We start from the raw sequence: 20,924 nt of genomic DNA, 5'->3' as shown, positions 1-20,924 counted from the left end.
CACTATTGTTGTACACATGGAAACGGCACGAACTTTCTCCATTGCAATATGAAAATGGAGAAATTATTTAATTTATAAATTTGAATATTTTCCAAAGTTTGTCATGTTTATCGATCCGATAGAAATAGATATATGTTTGTCATCGGTAGTTCTAGTGTTCAGTGCTATATAACATATTCAGTGTTTGTATACACTGAAAGGAAACACCTGAGTTGAAACATGAATTTAGCGGTTGTAGCTGTTGTTTGTTTCATATGTAATGTTACAATAATTCCGAAAGGAGCAACAATTATTGCAGTAACGTGTAGCTCCATATGTCTATTATATTAAGTATACTCGGGATATGATGTGTTTTTAACGTTATTTATGGTGTCCGATTGTCGTATACCTTGACAATGTGTCATTCTGCTTTATCGTTGCCGGTTTTTGTTCTTATTTTGATCACCCTTCCCATTTCACATTTTATATTGTCATTACCTTGGAGGCTGAAATTATGTTTGTGAAATTGATTATAATTCAAATGTTACAGAATACAGAGATACAAAAAGAAAATTGTATTGTGCGTTAGTAATTTATGCTATACTTCGTAGTTCCATTTGTAATTTTTACAATAACTTAACAAATAACAATTAGAATCGTAACAATGTATTTACGTATTTAATGTGTATACCAAGGGACTATTAGCCTGTTAAATAATACTTTTCATTACAGATAGATATGCCATCGATGCTTTCATTATCTGAAATAAAGTATGTAGTTACAGTCGGAACATTATTCCTCGAAAAATTGAAATTTACGATTTCGTTATTGATGTTCAAGAGCACTCACCGTTCCGAATGTTTCTAACGAGAATACATAAAATTTTCCGGCGGTCAAGTACAATGGTTTTTGTGATCTAGCGATGCAAAACGTTAAAGAGCGAACGTACTCTTCTGGCAGATCGTACCACTTGGTATAGTAACAGGCGAATTGTATTTCACTACTCTGAAAATAATATGATACATCAATAAAATGACTGAAATAAAGTAATTAGTTTGTGTAACAGGGTAGTAAAGCATTCAAATGGCGAAAGTTTTACTGTATCTTTATATTGTCAAGAATGTGCATTATTAAAAAATGTTGTATTATAAGTTTAATTACCTCGGTAATTAGACACTCTCCCAGAAAACAGTAGCAAAATGCTAATAATACGACAGCGCAGGAATAAATGATAAAATGTATCGTGTTCACGTCACTTCCGTCAGATTCGCTCGTCTATAAAACCACGCAATATTTAAATTCCATTAACAATTACTCACTTTTTTTGAAAGCACTTGTAATTGTTCAGTGAATATTCTACGTTTGTAGCATATGCAAATGTACATACAACACGCAATAAAGTTTAATACTGTTTTTGATTTATATCGAACATAATACAAAATATAGGAAGTAAGTTTCTGTTTCATTCTTATTTTTTCAAATTTGTCAATTCTACGCAATTTATTAAAAATTAAGTTAAGTGCATCCGACCATTCTGACCAGACGAAATTAACTTTATTTAACCATTCTGAGGAGTTTATAGCGTTACCATAAGTAATTGGTAGACCACGATGCATAAAGAGAATATTAAACCCAATGTCTGGACAAACATAAGTGAACTGAATGTTTCTGCCAAGGTAGCTGCCAATCTATAATTAATTATATTGTTTCAAGACAAATAAATTAGATAACATTTCACTGTACTTTCGCCGCCATGTTGGCCAGTGGTAAGTTACCATTGGTAACCAAGATTGAGTGTTTCGTTCACACCGCAACATATTTAAAATATTCATAACAAAGAACAGCCTGCCCCTACATACCTATATTTAATATTGAATATGCAAAGTATGGCATCAATTATCAATACGGATTTTATACATTTATAGCCTCTATAAAATAGAATAAAAACAAAACTTTTATCAGATGTAACGAGTTTTCTATTTTATTCTGAATCCAACAAGGTACTTAAGAGGAGAAATAAATTCCTGCATTTGCTTTTGCCCTTATTAATTATTGGGTCGTTAGGATATTTCGTAGTGTTTCGAGCATAGTGTCTTCGTTACCTTTTTACTGGAGGAAAGCAAAACCGTTTGATCTGATAAACAGGTACTAATATTCCAGGTGTGAATTGAATGTATTTCTTCTACAAGTTACACGTTTTTTTTCTGTTTTCTGTTAGAAACACCGACGAAACGTATGAACAAGCACGAAGTCCAATTTCATTAAGTTCTACCAAACTTGCAAAAAAATACTTCGTCTAGGAAATTCCATAACTTTTACCCAATTAATAAAACTGATTATTCTTTCAGATCGCTGGAATATTCTAATATTTTGCATAAAAATCTGTAATTATCAACTACTGTTTTTGATAATTAATTATTGTATTATTAAAAACAACTGTGTCTGTGTACGTGTTTTTATATCACGTTGCTGAGACAGTTGAGCAAATCAAACATGGCGGCGAACGTGTTAAAAAAGATTAATAGTTTTTTAACGTCTCACCGCAAAAGCTCTGTGTGTCGTTCAACGAGCGCCCGCATCTTTGGTAAATATTTTTTCGGTTCCATATCGATATTTCGAATGCGTTGTGACAGAATCGAGAGTTGACTGCACAGGTAAAATGTTAGCGTCACCAGAAGACTATCCGCGCCGGTTGCCCCGATCGTTAGCATCAAACTCGTTGGTATCAAATAAACGCAGAATAATGCGTACGTCTGCATTTCTGTTACCTCGTACACTGAACCCACTCTCATCGGTAATTCGTAAGGAAGGGAACAATTGTCGAATTCTGTAAGAGATCGGAAAAAGATATCATAATACAAAACTCGATCGATTCCTTCAATTTTTATTTCCGTTTTTGAATTGTTATGCACTTTGTTGTAAATTTACTGTATTTCGCTTTTACAATTTTTACAGATCAGTCTACAAAGCCGAATATTAAACAAAAATTCGTCTCTTCCATTAAGGTTTTTAGTCGGTAAAAAGTGAATTAAAAATTTTCTTGAACATTACCGAAGTTACTGATTTCTTTGATACAATGACACAATGTATAAATTAAACACACAGTCTGGAAATGATTCATTCATTATTATTTATATTCATGTCCTTTACTTAACCCATTAAGGACCAAACAGTGCACTAATACGATATTGTGACGTAAGTTTTTATCACTCCCTGGCTGATTTCTTTTATTTATGTCAGAAAATAATTGAATGACAATTTATTTACTGCTTCCCTTACGAAATGATTAGAAATCACATCAAATGCAGAAATAAATCGGACCATAGTAAAATATAACGAAGCATTGGTTCTTATAATCAAGCGTTATGATAAAATATTATTTAATTTTATTTCGAGTAAATTTCACTTTTCGAAAACTTATATACTTTACTGTATGTTTTATCACAAAATTTGTTTGCCCCCCCCCTCTCAACTATTCAAACAAGGTAACACATAACATAACATAATTATGATCGGTAGTGTATATTATTAATAGCGAAGGCAGAAACAGATGTATTTTACAATGATATTTTCCCAACAGTAAAAACTGTGGCAGTTAATATATTAACACTTCATCCAAAGCATATCTCCGAATAATTCTACTACAATTCATCGACATATTCGCAAGACAAGAAAACAAATGGATTAACGTAACACATCAATTGTTCCGCACGTTTGTTCGAAGAGGAAGTGGCGACAACGTGCAGAAACGTCACTACATAAATTCGCGTTTCCACGTGGAAAGAGCCGCTGAAAACGGCCGGCGAAAAGGAGTAACACTGTCGGTGGTCGTGCAAAATCTTCGACAAACTGTGACAGGCTCGTAAAACGTGACCGTCTCTGTATCGCGAGGGAAGAGACTGTCGTACCGGGGAGTACCAATGAAAATTGTACGCGCGCTAGAGGTAACTGTACGCACGATCATATGGGCACAGGGGGGATACGTTTCCTGGATTCCACCGATAAAGTCTACATTAAAATCGTGATTTATTCCCCCCTGCGGTGCATCCCCTGACAGTCTGGTAATGGCGGGCGAGCTTAATAAAATCGGTACTTTTACCGTCTTCCTCGGCGAGCCGATAGTTCTCATGTACCACGTGACGCAACGTCGTTTCGCGTTTTAATGGAACACCTGGTGGTATGACGCGTAAAGCTGGAAATTAAGTTCTTAACGCTGGCGGCTTCCTGTTAACGGCGACATTTTAATGGAAATGACGCACGGTTGTCCAGATTCGGGCATACATTTCGAACGTTGTTTTACTTTACTTCCTGGTTCGTGGCGATAGTTCGCAATCGAATCCAATATTTTACAGGAAAAGTTATCCAGATATTAAATTAGTTTTGAGGAAAATAATGACTGGAAGTTATAGGAGTCGATCTTCTAAGAACTGACTGTGTCACTGTCTGGAAAATTCAGTGTCTTCAGAATTGTTTTTTGAATATTATCAGAATTTGTTTTGAAATACACGTAAATAGAATAATTGCGTAAGGGACAAAACACAGCAACACGAGGACCATGTCAATTCTTCGAGAGGTCTAGTTTACCAGTCTGATAGTCGTGTTGAACGAAGATCCCATGTTCGTGTATTTTGTTTCTTTTTCAATTATTCTATTTACAATTTAACCACAAAACCTCAACCCTCAAAGGCCACACTGGGTTACGGTAACTCAGTCCCGTCCAAAAATCACCTGGCATTTTTGCACGGTAAAGGGTGGGGAGTTAGGGCTGTGGTATTTTATAAAAAGATCTGTAACTAAATTACTTATATATTTAAGATCATAGGCAAAAAAATGTGGATTACGCCAACCCCCATGTGTAGTTAAATCGGTAGAAAAATATAGTGTGGTCTTTAAGGGTTGAAAGTCAAAAGAATGAAAAAATTTATAAAATCCATGCATACCTATTTTTAAAGCTGTTCATAACGAACCTTGACGCCACTTTTCTGGCCAATACTCAATTTCCCAGGCGAGTGACATTTTTTTCAGCTCTTAGGAGATCGAGTTCTACAACTTCCAATAATCTTTCCATAACTAATGTAACATTTGTGTAACTTCTCTTGTTACTGTCCCATCAACCATGATTCTGTAAATCTATTGTAAATGTTACTCGTGAAAGCCAACTACGTGCATTTTAATCGTCGTTAAATTTTGTCCTCTCAGCGAAAGGCACAGTATCGGAACTTCACCCAAGGCTATTGACCGCGGTGCTCACAGTCGCAGATACGCGTCGTACGATCGAACTTACTCGATAAAAGACAGCTGACGATCGGCTTCGCGTAAAACAACGTGGGCACGAAGAATAACGACAAGGCCGACGAGGTGGAGAATAACGTGGCGGCGATGTTGTACCACATCACTGTTCGTCGTTCCTCCAGCGACTGATACAGGCCTTGCTCCACATCCCTTTTCACGACTGCCAGCAGAGGTAACAGGAGATGCATGTTCAGCCGAAACATCACGGCCTTCAGTATTATCAAGATCGTTGGGAACGATAACGTGATATTTTGCAGCGACTTCTCAAGGTCGTGCATGTTCTGTAACAGCGTCACGATCTCCAGCCAAGTGAAGATCATGACGTACGTAATGTAGAAGAAAAACCGTACGTCGTTCCCATTATCCGGCCAGAGACCGGACAAGCTCAGAAGCCGTTTGCTCCACGAGAGCACGTTTTCGTCGTAGAACAGCTCTACATTCAACGATATTGGCTTCTTCGTCCCGACAGTCATGTCTGTCGTTTCGAGAGATTGCGAAATACTGGTATCTAAATTTTTCTTAAATACTGTAACATTTATTTCTCACAGATTCGTGAGCGTTACATTCTGGATTAGGTTCGTTAAATTCTCACGCCAGAGAGTTATAGATCAATAGGACCATATTCAGATCGTTGCATCTGGAATGTCTGACGTGATTTCTATTAAAGTGATAGAAATGATTTGTTATCACGAGAACCACTTACTTTTTGGAAAAGAAGTACATTATATTCTTTTTTTTAATTATGGTGGACTGGCAATGTGTATATATCAAGAAAATCTATGTTCCTTTTGTTGGGTTTGACAGGCAAAGTTTTCGTATCGATAGCTTTTCCTCGACTGTAACTCCGGAGGAAAGTTTGGTAACAAATTTTCTGGGCTCACAATCGATATTGGTTCCGTATTAATGGGTAATTACATAGTCGGTCAGAAGTTATCGCCCGGCGTCAGGAAGAGTCACGCGATCGCTGGAAATCGTGATCGCACGTATTGTCACTGCAATTTTGTCGCGAGAGAATCTGCACGCGTTGTAGTGTACTGTCGATAGTAATAGCAGTGCAACGGCTATGGATAAACTTAGGGGATGGAAACGTTCGGAAGCAATTATTTGCAACTTTTTGATCCTGAGAACTTCAGTTTTAGGGGCGGAAATTGAAGTTGCTGTTAGTTCGTGTTAATACTCAGAACATGATTCATTTGAAGACCAGCATGCAGACAGTAACGTTCTCATATTCCTTTGAAACTCGAAATTTTCAAATAATTTCGTAAATTTTATCTACGAAGCTGGTAAAGTATTACAGGGTTTTCTTAAATACCGTGTAGCATGCCTTACAATTAATTCACTCCTGATTTTTTTTCAATTTTCTTTCCAATAACTGCCTATTATTTTAGAAGTTTAATTTTTAATGTATTTCATGGACAGTTGGTTGATAGTGACTAATTTGAACAAAATTTTTTGCTTACATATTGTGTAATATACTACATCCTCAAGCTGTAAATTTAAAAATGTCGAGTGTAACTCAACACAGGAGTAGGAACTTTTTACTCCTGTGAATTCAAATTGAGAACGAGTCACACTGGACAACGGATCTCAAAAGGTTAATAATTTACATTTTTCTGTGTGTACAATACTTGTAACCCCTTGTGGAATAGAGCATTTATTAATAATATATCGACAACATCATATTCTGTAATCATAAGAAAATATTTCATTTAATACTTCCAGTGGTTTTGCTTTTTCCGAGAATTTCTTTTTGAAAGAATTAATATAAAGACTCCCACAAACCAACGCGATATATTCACAGCGATAGCGAATATTTCTCGGCGATAGATTTGCAACGGTTTAAAATGCATGGGGTCTTATGAGACTGTTCACATCAATACGAAAAATTTCCGCAAGAATTTATCTATAAAAAACTATCGCTGCGAATATTTTGCGTTGATTTGTGGGAGCCTTAAAGCTCGCAACCAGTAAAAGAATAAGTTATCTCTCAACTATAAAATTCACCAATAAAAACGACAATACCGATCGAATAATCGACTATTAACTCAATCTAAAATGACACATTGTTAAATGGAAACACATATTTCTCAGCCCATATCCATCTCTTCCGCCCACGTCGGCCTATCATCTTTTGCTTCTCTTGCTGCACGATATCCTCCCCAATGAGAGACGTCTATCTATATCATTCAGATCATCAAGATAAGAATAATCGATCGACGTTAATTCCGAATAGAATGCTGACCGGCAAATGGACAAGGAATCCTTCTCGCTCGAGGACGATGAAGAGCGCGTGTGCGAGTTTCCTGGGCTTGCTGCGTGCCGGGGCGGATGCAACCAGTGTCATGCAGTCGTTGCACCGAGTGCACGTGGGGAACATTGTTCATGCGAAGAAAGCACGAAACTCGACCGGTACGAGTGACGCGAGATCGCTTTTGAAGATCTTACCGGAGGAGCGAATATTACCGATCCGACATGAGATACAAGCGCATCGGCGTCATCGGAGCGTCTTTGATCGCCTCTGTGTGCTTGCTCTCGGGGCTCATGTATTATTTTAATCAAGGTAAAAATTCTTTATTCTCAATTCTTCACTGCAAACGTATGATAAAGCAAGGCATTAATGTATTATATGAACACCCGTTGTTTTTTTAAAGAAATTAAGCTTTTCTATGCAAATATATTTAATTTATTAAAACGTATATATACTGGAGGGAAATTTTTTAAGTTTAGACTCGAATAATGGTTTTTTAATATTTTCTCCGAAATATCTATGTACTAGAGGGTAATCGTTTTGGTTTGAAATTAAATAAAAATTGTTATCATACCATGAATATTCCTTCAAGAGGGAAGTTTTTGAAGATTGTGAGGTAGTCTGAATCTGTGATCGTGTGGGGTCGTGGCTTAAATTTAACAAAAAACGCTGTTCATTGTTTTTCACTCCGCATATTGAAAATGTGCTATGTCGAATATGGAATTAATATAAAATTCGATGTACCAAGAAATACTTCTTTATATTCTTTATTAACATTCAACCCTTGGTTAGATAAATATTAAGTTCAGTTGTCAATAACTTCCGTATTTCTTCGTAAATGAAATTAACTTTCAGATTTAAGATACTTTAAACCCAGCATTTACCTTCGTATTATTTTTATTATTGAAAATAACTACCTACAGGAGACTTCATTTACGATTCAGCACAAGGCATACGTATGTTTGCAAGATGGAGTTTTCAATGTTCGGGACAGGGGAGAAAGCAATCGACCAATTAGGCGAAAAGGGTTGCGTTATACATAATAGAGAAAACGAGCAAATTAAATTATTAATCAATTACTCCGTACACAGTACAGTACATCACGTCGTTTGCAAGTTCCCCCTGCAATTGAAATTATCATAAACAAAATTCTATCAATTTCCTCGATACTGTACCATTTTTAACTTAATTCTATCCTAACGAACCTTCATTCTTTCAACTAATTGGGTCAAGTGTATTCAACTTCCGCGACCTTGAAATAACAAAAGCTTTTTCTTTGATTCCGTCCTCGTAATTGCAGACACCTGTCCTGTGGGAACATTCCTTTGTCAGAACACTACTCAGTGTTTGCCTCAAAGAGACTGGTGCAACCAGGACATACAGTGTCCTTACCACGACGATGAAGAAAATTGCTGTAGGTTACAATTACACAATATCTGCTTAGACGTTCTCACATTGGTGAATAAATTATGCAGAAAAATTTATACAGGGTGTCGATAACATGTAATGACATTCTAAACTTGTGTTTATTAAAATCTTTATCGAAATATTAGGTGTACTAATAAGTAGTTCAATATTTCTTTTAATTATGAGGCAATACATTTTAAATTAAAAAGTATCTTCTGAATTTTTTACTAAGTAAAAATGGTGTAGGATATTGGGAAGGAGTTATGAATATAAAAGAAACAATACATATGCATAGATCCTTGAATTTCACAGAAACGTTACTGATTTCTTTGAGAAATAGCAGATTATTTACTAGTACACCTAATATTTAATCCTTAAACAGTCGACCATCTAACAGTGCTACGGGGTCAACAATGACCCATACAAAAATTTTCTTAGCATTTGTAGTCTTAAATGCCATCTTGTATTTTCAACATATTGAGAAGTAAAATGTGTTTAAGATTCATTATCTTATTTACATGCACCGAATACATAAAATATTACTTTTGCATGAAGGATATGTTTCAGACACATGTTTTATATAATGTACGCAGTGTTTATTATCGCCACATTGAAATATCAGGTCATTCCATAAATAATGTTGTTTTTTATTTTACACGATAACGAAATACTAAAGGCTCTAAGTGAAGCGGAATCCCATTTAACTATGGAAAAAATAACAGAATAGACTGGATTGTAGGAATAGTTCTGTGCATTGACATTTGAAACGAATCGGAAAGGTATCGAGACTTAGGAAAATCGGTTCCGCATGATCAGTCAGTGACGAACTGTATCCAACGAATGGCTATTTGTGTTTCACTGCAAGACCAGTCAAGCAGTCATCATTTCTTGGATTGTTGGTGGTGACGAAATGTAGATTTTACCAGTTATTCACTGTTACCTCTCATTCACATCACTAAACAATTTGTCCAGCGATAAAACATTTAACGATAGCGCGTCTTTAAAACCAGCTTCGAAGGAGTTTTTCTTAATTCAAAATATTCGATAATTTTTAAAAAAGAAATTCAGAAATTACCCGAGAGATCCGTAAATATTATAGAAAACAATCGTCGATATACCAATGTTGAAAAGTAAATGTAAGTATTAATATGTTGCACTGAAAGTTAACTTCAAGGAACGATATTACATTTGGAATAATCTGATACAAAGATGGGTCAGATGTGACCCTGTATCGATCGTGCGAGAGTTAATAACCAGGTTAATTTGTAAGAATAGTTACGATTCACCCTGTATTTTTTCTCCTCCTTTTGCTAAATATGTCTGGTCATTTTTAATGCAATAAATTTTTTTATAATCAAACTCTCACATTACGAACAGTTGATCCTCACGGAGTGCTGGACTGGTTCGGCAGCGACAGAGATTCCGTAAGGGAGGTCGTAAGGGAATTCGTTTGTGGTAAAATATATAAAATATACGATTTACTGACAGTAAAATTAAAGTATCGTAAAGTAACAGAACGATTACAGTAAATTGATAAATGCAAGAGAGGCATAAACAGGAACTTCGTGTTTTTTTTATAGATGCAACTGATACTCCCAGATGCAAATACGACATGTGCCGTGCGTCTTGTCAAGGATATTCCGAAATACCACGAAATCTGTCGTCTCAAACCAATTCAATGTACGAACGCAATATTTATGAGTGTCGAGTGTACATAGAACAGAAGTAATGGTTGCTTCCACAAATTTGGTCATTTGCACGAAACTATATTCGTCTTATTATTACATAATTTTGTTAGAAAGTTAGTACATACTAGTTCAGTTCAATTCACGTAATTTTTCATGACGAAAACTGCGTTACATAATTTAAGGAATAACAAAAGTACTGGTAAAATTATAACTTGTTTTAAATAACAAGTGACAACCATTACTTTTAAACGCACTTAATATTAACCTGAATATGTCCATCATTTTGCTATATGGACACTCAACTGGTGCCCGTATTTTATTATTCTTTTTTAAATTGCACAAAGCATTGATTAAAATTGAAATTAATTTGAAATGACTAAAAAGCATACTAAAGATTTATATGATTCCTCACGAAATATTATAAAGGATATTAAATAGAACAATGCTACGAAGAAAAAGGTATACTTAAAGGGAAACAATCTTTGGCAATCAGAATTTTCAGGAAAAAGTAGAGAATTTACTATGTTTATTTGCTTTTTTATTAGTTTCAATATTTGTAGCGCATATTTTTTATTCAATTCAATAAGTACTGTTTCGTGAAGTCTAAATCCTTCCCCTAAATCCTAAAGATCTTATGTGAAATCCAAGTTTCTAGAGCATGTTATCATTAGTTCCATTAATGTGAACATTTTTTAGAAATCTGTACGACAGTTCTATTCAACACGTGCAAACGGACGCCTTCGCGCAATACTCAGAATTACGTATATTGTAAGTTTCTAGTACTATATTTACAACTATGCATCATGTAATATAAACGTCGTAAACTGTTTAAGTAGAATTGCAGAAAGAAAAAGATCCTTTCTTCCAGATATCTGGATGGCACTGACATACACGAAATAGAGATTGGAGCTTTCGCAAACTTAACGAAATTATTTTGGCTGTAAGTATAATTGTTATGGAGTTTACTCGTTGTATTAGCATTATCTAATATTTGGTACTTCACCTGACATCGAAGTATTAATGATGAAGTTAGGTATAAACAGTATACAACAAAAATTATAATACTAACGTATACACGTAGATGTTTAGATAACAATAAAATCAGCAAGCTACTGCCAGGACACTTCACCGATTTAATTAATTTGGAGTCTTTAAAAGTAAATCAGAACAGAATTACCATAGCAGATCTGTCAGACCTGGAAGGATGCAGCAATTTAAGCTTCATGTAAGTCATTGAAACAACATACTTGTAAAAAGAATATATATTTCCAACATAGAAATTCTAGTTAAGAACAAAATAGGTAGTAAACCACCATTTTTTGTATAACATACAACGAACTGAAATGTTGAACCTCGATTATTTATTCCTGATTTAAAATACCTTAAACGAATTGTAGAAATTTAAGCGATAATCAACTGACATCGAAAACATTGAAACTACCGCACTTACCGGCTTTGCACGAGATGTAAGTTCTAAGCCCGTTGTTTTCGTAATTGTCGAATGATCAAATTTACTTTTAATTCGATAATCAATTTCTAGATTATTAGACAAGAACAAGTTCGTGACGATACCCGATACACTCTTCGTCGGATGCCCAGCGTTAAGATTATTGTACGTACGTAAGTAGATGTTGAAAATAGAGTTTAAGACATCGATATTAAACAAACGAATCATGTGAAATTATATACGCAGAAGTATGCAGAAGAATATGATAAAAACGATCGACGAAAATACGTTCCGAAATCTGGAGCAACTAGAGGAACTGTGAGTTACTATGGATCTTTATACAATACTTGTATTGAATTAACTCACTTCTTTACCATTTTTTGTTGCTTTAACAAGTTAAGCGCCATTTATATCCAAACGAATACGATATATTCTAGCCTAATGGGTCACCTGTAATAGTTTAGATACTGTGCCTTTTATTCATATTCGGCTGCTTCTATTCTTAAACAATTTTTACATAAAATTATATAAGGAAAGATTTTAAAGTGGCCCAGTTGTCCAGATGACCTTGGTATTGGCCAGCAATCTTTTTTATCCACATCGGTATAAATGAAATAACAGATTTAACTTTTATGGTACAAATTCATTCATACAAAAGTCTGATTTAGAACATACAACTGTCGAAAATGAAAATAATGCATGAACGATATAAATATAAAATTATTACTTTATGGCAATTGAAAGAACGTTAATAAAAAAAAAATACACAGTGGCCAAAAGCAATATAATTTTCTTTTACATGATGACGCTTAACGTGTTATTTGTGTATATTTTACGTCACGTCGACTGTTCGGTAGAAATTTTATTTCGATCATGATCACAGGTATCACAGGCGATGAACGTTTGTTGCAGCAATTTGGCGTTCAATAAAATAACGAGTCTCCCGCTGAATGTATTCCGGCCGTTGAAAAATCTAACGAGGCTGTAAGTACGCCCGCGACACAGAACATCCGCATAAATCGTAACGTTACACGTCTTAAGTCTGCGCGTGCTTGCGCCGTGTTTACTCGATATTTACCGTCGAACACGCCGTTAGAGACTCAAACGAAAGGAATGTCACGTATGGCGAAGTGTTAAAACTTTTATTTGTTCGGGCGACACGTACGAAAATAAGTGACCGTTTTGCATCGTCGGAATTATGTTAAACGATTCTGGGAAGGATTATTCGAGGAATGAAATTATTATTTACAATATTATTTGAAATACCATGAAAACATATTTTCGTTATGTTACAATAAACAAAATCACGAGTTATTAATTTGCTGGGAAATAAATGGCCGTTCGAACACGTTAATTATATTGTTTCCATCACAGCTGGGAAATATGTAAAAATTTGTTTAATTTCTTTTGAAGCGTGATGAAAATTAGACTTTTTAGATATTAAATGAAGGGTAGTAGGGAGAATTATAACACTGTACAGGTATGAATATTGATCACCTATTTATTACACTACTGTTCGTAAGTATTAGGACACCTGGTCTGTATGAAGAAAATGTGATTTTACTGGTAGTAATATAAACGTTATTTAGACGTTACATATTAGAACGTTTATTTTAGACTTTCAGCAGTTTTATAATGCCTTGTAATAATTATTGTCTATTCGATAAGTGTGCTAACACGTATGAGCGAGAGTGTTTGTCCTACAAATGCTATAAAATAATCCATTTAACTCGACATGTTACTATTAGTCATTATTCATATTTGTCATTCATGAAAATTCTATCAAGTGTGCTGATTTAAAATCGACTACTTAATCGTTAATGAAAATTTGTTGGAAATTACAGAGAGTTAGGGTACAACGAGCTTCACAATTTACCGATGGCTGTGTTGAGTCCATTGACGAGACTTCATTCTCTGTAAGTTATATTCATCCTGTTTATTAAGTCTGTCTAAATCATATCTATATTAATCTAATTTATAGAAGTCTGAGAGTTGTGAAAGCAAAAATTTCTTCATTAAATAATTTGTGTTTGATTCACACAAATATACTTATGTTGTTTTTATGTATAATATTTGTTATGAATGTTTAAGTGACCAATAAAAATTGTTACTATTATATATTCCAGCGATTTAGAAGACATAAGTTTGGATTCTTTTGAAAAAAACGCGTTCGACGTGTTTCAGCAGCTGGATTACGTGTAAGTAGATTCAGACATACCGTGTCAGACAAGTTTCTCTTGCATGAATTTCATTGTCGGTATTGTACTGAACGTGTGGTACACATATACAAGACGCATTTCTTTTCTATATAATTATGTAATCTTTAATCGATATATTGTTAGGTATTTCAAGAAATTTCACTATTGTGCGACATACGCGCCGAAGGCACAAAGATGTCGGCCTTCCAGTGATGGTAAGGCAGTTGCACTGAAATCTCTGAAACCATTATATTTTGCTCACTATATTGCATTTTATTATTCAATTTACTTAGATTTTCAATCACAAATTTGACTAGATCTTTTGTGTCTTTTCTATGATTGTGCTGTATTGCTTTAAACTTTATGTTCTCATATGAGACTTAATGCTTTTCTATTTTGAGCGTTACCAAATAATTACGATTTAGTATATACATGAACATTTAAAATTTTTATTTTGTTCATTTCTTAAGTCCTTTTACTAGACTGCGGATTTCATGCATTTGTCGCATACAGAATTGTTTAAAATTCAGTACGGTAAAAAGTTTAATGGATTTTACATTTACCATGGAACCTGATAGAATCTATAATAACATGAATATAATTGTAGTTGACTTCCTTTTCGATGAATTATTTCATAAAAATGTGTATTTGCATAAACTTCCACAGTCTATCTTTTACCTTTATTTAAAATACAGTGACGTATTTGAATGATATTTCCAGATATAATATTGAGCATATTTGATTATATTCAGCAATATAAGGAAACATTTAAATTGAATTGATACATTTCTTTCTCAGGCGTCTCATCCTTGTCTCATTTGCTGGATAAAACTTTATTACGAGCAGCCGTGTGGGTGATATCGTGCGTTACCTGTATGGGAAACGTGCTTGTTCTTTGGGGAAGATTCACGGCTAAGGATGAGAATCGGGTATTAACAATCATCATCAGAAACCTGGCCGGTTAGTTACAATAAACTATGACATTATCCTCTTATTCATTGCTTTTCATTCTGCAGAATAATTTATTTAAATTACGAATTTTTCGAGCAATCTTCACGTTCTCCAAATGTAGACTCACTAGATCATTATCTAAAACTTTACGAAACGTCCAAAAATATAAAATGTTTGCATCCCTGTTACAAAAACATATAAAACGTTTGCACACCCGCATACCCTGTTATCCCCTAATTAATATTTAAATGGTTCATTAATATTAAAATATTAATGTTAAAACATTAATAAACCGTTTAGCTTACGTGACTGATTTTTAACAAAGCTGGCGTCAATATTTTTTTGCAAACAATACATTCTTCTGCTTGTGAAATATCATGCATAAGTAGATACAAAACGGACCCGTTAAATTATCATAAAAACCGCGGGCTGTAAACTCTGAGCACCGTGAAAACGATTGATCGGCCGTATTCGGCTCTGATATCGTCGATCATAAATCATTGAATCGCATGGGCGTGGTATAGGAGTCGCATAATCCTTTTACAGTCTCTGACACGCTGATGGGAATCTATCTGTTCGTAATCGCTGTCGCGGACATGATATTCCGCGATAATTACAATCAGGTCGCCATATCCTGGATGTCCTCCTGGTTCTGCACCTCTCTAGGAGTTCTCGCTATGACGTCCTTGGAGGTACGTGATATTTTACACTGTTTTTAATTCTGTAACACTAGAACTGTCAGCATTGAATGTATACTAAACTGTATGATATAGTAATATAAAGAATCTCGTGTAACTGGTGGTACAATCGGGTAGAAGATAATTCTACGTGAAAACTAAGTCGAAAATATAGTATAAAATTTCTAATTTGAGACTAACCAGAAAATACTGATAAACTCGAAAAAAACGACTATAAAATGTATAAATTGTTGGTTAATACAAAATTTTGTTTTTGGTGAAAATGATTTTGAAAGTTTATTTTGTACACGTGTATTTAACCGGTTATCAATGCTCACGATAAGTAGAAACAGCAAGTAATAGACGGACATATTAAAGTCGTATTCAAGTATAGATATATGTATATGTTTCACGAATAATTAAATTTCATGTTCTTCAAAATCAAATTCCGCGTAGAAAACTTTATTCTGTATTTTTTATTTATTCTTGCTTGAATAACAATTTCATCATTCTTGCTGCAACCATGTTGACGTGGAAATATGTACACTATACTTATTGTCAACATATCAAAATTAGAAAAGTTTGGAAGGTAAAAACCGTTGAAATTTTCTTAAGTTTCACTGCCTTGGTAACAAATAAATACACAAATTTCTGTACACTTGATAATTATAGCAGAGTCAAATATAAATTAAATTTTCATCAACGGAATAAAACCGTTCACTGGATCAGGATCGATTTTCTCGCGTGGGATCGGTTACGCTGTTAATTTATTGAAATAGAACCGATCTGTCAAGGTTTCAGTATTGATCCTGTCGTTCATGTCGCTCGAGCGATATATGCTAATCGCGGCACCACTGAAAGGTCACCGTACCATGACACCGCAGACAGCATCCGCATCGATGATCGTCACATGGATCATCGGCGTTACTCTAGCACTCGTGCCAGGTTCGTCTCTAATAGCTCTTATTTGTTCACGAAGCACAAGCCACACGCCGTGGTCCTTGATAGAATCTAATAACCTGTCAAGATTTCCAGCTGCCTGTTAACTCATCGATTATGATAACGTAATACGAGACCACCGCATCATTATCTTCAATTTGCTCTGATTTGTGAATCGATTAAGTGTAATGACATTCATTCTTCTGTTTTTCGAAAATTAATCATTTCTAAGTTATAAACAACTTTGTTTCGGCTAAAGCGAAGGACTTTCTCACTTTGGGACCGATCGTACTATAGGGACACAATGGATTACCTTATAATTTTTTCTTTTTTCAATTACAGAAGGTTTTGTATCATTTTTATTAATATTTTACAATTTTTGTCATTGTTCCGTACGATAGCTCCCTTACGAAGCGAAAAAGTCAGTCGCTTTAACCGAAACAAAAATTGTTTACAATTAACGTTTATTAGGACTTTTTCCTTATTTGGCGAGTACTATTTACCGTAGAAGTTATGGATCCTTTCTTCATTTCACCATCAAATAGGTTGTGATAGAGCAACTGAAAATAAATCCAGTTCAAGATTTGCAGCACTGTTTCAATGTTCTTTTTCAAACTTCTGTTTTAAAATTCTGTGGGTACCCAAAGGAACTATCTTGAAAGGAATAATGTTGATCTGTAGATAACTTGACAATATGAATTTCTACACTTCTCGTACATAACCTCTCCTTAAAACAAACAAATATACGATTGTAAATTGCGTATATTAACAAAAATTAAAAATTATTTCAAAGTTATTCATTGGCGAAGCAGCACGAGATTTTACGGAGTGAACGGAATGTGTTTCCCCTTGCACATTGACGACCCATATTCAATTGGATGGGAATATTCAGCTTTCATTTTCTTGGGACTGAATCTTACCGGGTAAAGAACAATATTGACTTGTTTTATTTAATATTACATAATCGTTAAATTTTTCAATATTCTCGTCATTCTGTGTTACAGATTGATCACGATCGGTTACGTTTACGCAGGGATGTTCGTAAGCATTTGGAAAACGAGACACGCCTGTTCTTTGTCCGTGGGCGACTCTGAATTTGCTTTGAGATTCTTCTTGATTGTTTTAACAGACGCCGCGTGCTGGGCACCGATCATTATTCTGAAAATTAGAGCTCTGTTGAAGTATCCAATACCAGGTGAGAAATCAAGGTTTTACGAAATTCCGACTGCTATAAACATTTAAAGTATCAAAAGATATTGAATTTCTTCGAAATGTAAAAAGGCTGTCATTCACTTTCTGAATATGTATAAAAAAATATATATATACTTTCAACGAATTCAGTTCCTATTTTTAAGAGTTTAATTATCTAAAAGGGGACTATATTGAACTCTTAAAGATTTATTTTAATATTGTAAAGCAGAAAACCCTTTTTTTTTAGCGGATCTTCATGCCTGGGTCGTGGTGTTCATTCTTCCGGTCAATAGCGCAGTCAATCCGTTGCTTTATACATTTACCACCCCAAAATTTCGAGAGAGACTAAGCGACGGATGGTTTGGAAAGGTGCGTAATTATGTGACGAGAAAAAGTTCCGCCGAAGGTATGAATTTATTTTTATATTCTTATTGCATTTTTCTATATATTAAGTTCACCAATTAATAATCCTTTATTTTTTCACCAAAGCCAATGTTTCTTAGAGAAGTTGTACAAAACGTAAACTACTATTATTCATTATATTATTCATTGGTACCCTCTAATATTCTATTTCTATTTAATTGAAAATTAATAACATGTGAAAATTATATATAAGTACCATAACTTGTAAAATAATCAATTTTGGTTGTGTTTTTCGCTACAATTTGTTACAGACTCCCAACTATCCACAACGATAAGCAACAAGAACGTAATATTATCTCCAACAAGTAAAATACATAATAATAAGAAAACCCCTCTCGTACTTCCCTGTAACGGGAAAAATAAGTCTGAGAAACATAACCATATTTTATAGATCAAAATTACTTACTCAAATAATCAACTGTCGAGACATTCAGAGAAATTAATATCTTGACACATTGACTTCTTACGCTTTTTACTATTGTTCGTGTAACGCTTTGCTGTTGAAAATCCGAACCTTTACGAGTTGAATTGTATACTAATTGTTTTCTCGTATAATTTAACATTGCTGGTCTTCAGTGTCCATCACGGTAGTCAAAATTAAGGTAGACTTGACTTTTCATTTCTATTGAAATAAGTACTGAGTTTGAAAAGAAATTGTGAATCGCTCATTGGAATATCTACATAGTAGTAAATATAGTTAACAAAATTACTTTGCCTTTCTTCAAATTCACTAAACCCATTAGAGCGAAAAAGTGCCCTAGAAGAATCATTATTATACAGGGTTTGCCTGTAGACAAATTCTATAACAAATATATGTACACATCACATATTCGACTGTTAAAGGCTATCTGTTACTCAAACATAATATATGAGACCTGATACCTTGTTAGTTGACGTGTTCACGTGATAATGTTTGTAATAAATCAATTGTAACCTTCTAGACAATAAACATTCATTCCCTGTAGAGAAGAATTTGTTTCAAAGGTTCGATATTCATACAGGTTTAAAACATTTTTATATTGCATACTTCTCTAGCAGTTGTTGGACAAAACTAAACAATACACATTCAAAGTCGTCGGAATTAAAAACAGAACTTTCTGGTAAAATACTGATTAAATTAAATTTAGTTAGAACCTAGGAGATTCCAGAAGATTGACGGAACAGTTACTGTAAGAAATGCAATTTCCGAAGTTCCAATTTTATCGCAAAAAAAGTTTCTTTGGTTTCGTTAGAACTTTTATAGATGTTCGTCTGGCAGTCCACCTGTTAATTCGATTTTAGCTTAGATCAAATTCAGTTCAAGGAATATCGATGCAATAATTTATTGAACAGCGCACGAAGGTTAATCGGTCCGATAAACAGCGACGACATGTTTCGTGCAATTTTATCGAATCACTTTTGCAGAATTGATCGACGATTTTACGAGCTGCATCTCCAACGGAAAAGTCCCGAGCTTACTGTTCCGAGGATGCGCACCGGTTATATGTATACTCCTACGTAGAAGTCGTTCTCTAAACCGTATATAAATTACTCCTAACGAAGACAACGAACGCATTCGAAAAATTTATTGCATCCATTCTGATCTATCGATGAATCGTGTTCCACGATGCTGCACCGTTATCGGGGAACCCTCCAGGTCAGCTGCGTCTGTACGATTTTCTTATTGTACCATGTGAAATAACCGTTTCGATTTTCGTCAAATCGCTTGTTCGTTCTTTGTTGCTGTAGCATTAGAACGATACATGTGGAACGTTAAGTTCTTGTAGACCGAGAATAATAAGACATGTGATACTATATTTCCTTATTCGAGTACTATACTTCATTTTATACTATAATATACGTCATTACAGAATTAAACCAGATACTGTAAGAACATGTTTTTAAATTTACACCCTGATACAACAATAACGTTAACAAACATCGACATAATATACGACGAACAGGACCACGATCCCTTCTATCTCTTCATCACTGACAAATTATCGTAATTGAACGACCAACAAAGTTAATTGTTGCACTAGAAAGTTATGGCCAGCGATATGTTTGCTTCAGTGACCGCGATGTATAATAACTTATAACGAAGATACTTATGTGTTCGTGGCGAAGCACAAAGCAACACCAACACAAATTGAGATCGTAGCTGGATGAAGTCTTCGATGGAGGTACTTCGGTTTATCATCGTAATTAGCGTCGTAAATGTTAAACCGCAGCTTTTTCGAAGTGAAAGGAAGTTAATTTCACGATCTTGTACTTGCCACTTTGCCTTTGCTATCGAGGTATATTCAATTTTACAAGAATGACCAGGTATTCTGTATTAATTCAATGATAAATTAAACGTTATGTTCATTGTGACCGGTGGTCTAATTATGTAATTAGACAATGATATCGATAAGTTTATCGGTAGGATATTACAATCAATGTTTGTTTGCAGAGTTCACAGCGAATTATTCCACTTCTTCGAAATCAACTTCATAGGCGCACCCT

The 20,924-nt window shown here is 34.6% G+C and overlaps 2 protein-coding genes across 2 annotated transcripts; one reads left to right on the top strand and one right to left on the bottom strand.

Annotated features, from left to right (window-relative positions):
- Nucleotides 1–688: 688 nt before the first annotated feature.
- Nucleotides 689–5,744, bottom strand: LOC107186675 (odorant receptor 49a-like). Its single transcript, XM_015574603.1, has 6 exons — nt 5,264–5,744; nt 2,521–2,806; nt 1,568–1,667; nt 1,141–1,254; nt 829–984; nt 689–739 (listed from the first exon to the last, which is right to left on the bottom strand). Exons 1-6 carry the CDS (start codon nt 5,742–5,744, stop codon nt 689–691), a joined length of 1,188 nt encoding a protein of 395 aa, XP_015430089.1.
- A 1,868-nt stretch (nt 5,745–7,612) lies between these two features.
- LOC107186674 (relaxin receptor 1-like) lies at nt 7,613–18,831 on the top strand. Its single transcript, XM_015574602.1, has 21 exons — nt 7,613–7,831; nt 8,820–8,933; nt 10,304–10,381; nt 10,507–10,606; nt 11,311–11,382; nt 11,483–11,554; nt 11,696–11,839; nt 12,012–12,080; nt 12,155–12,226; nt 12,308–12,379; nt 12,974–13,045; nt 13,906–13,977; nt 14,188–14,259; nt 14,404–14,474; nt 15,058–15,219; nt 15,757–15,902; nt 16,682–16,832; nt 17,620–17,749; nt 17,831–18,021; nt 18,265–18,423; nt 18,692–18,831. Exons 1-21 carry the CDS (start codon nt 7,744–7,746, stop codon nt 18,829–18,831), a joined length of 2,247 nt encoding a protein of 748 aa, XP_015430088.1. The 5' UTR covers nt 7,613–7,743.
- Nucleotides 18,832–20,924: the final 2,093 nt, after the last annotated feature.

This window comes from Dufourea novaeangliae, unplaced genomic scaffold, assembly GCF_001272555.1.
Source record: "Dufourea novaeangliae isolate 0120121106 unplaced genomic scaffold, ASM127255v1 scaffold84, whole genome shotgun sequence".
Classification (NCBI taxonomy): Eukaryota; Metazoa; Arthropoda; class Insecta; order Hymenoptera; family Halictidae; genus Dufourea; species Dufourea novaeangliae.
The sequence above is the reverse complement of the archived record's forward strand: the minus strand, read 5'-3'. Positions and strand labels throughout refer to the sequence as shown.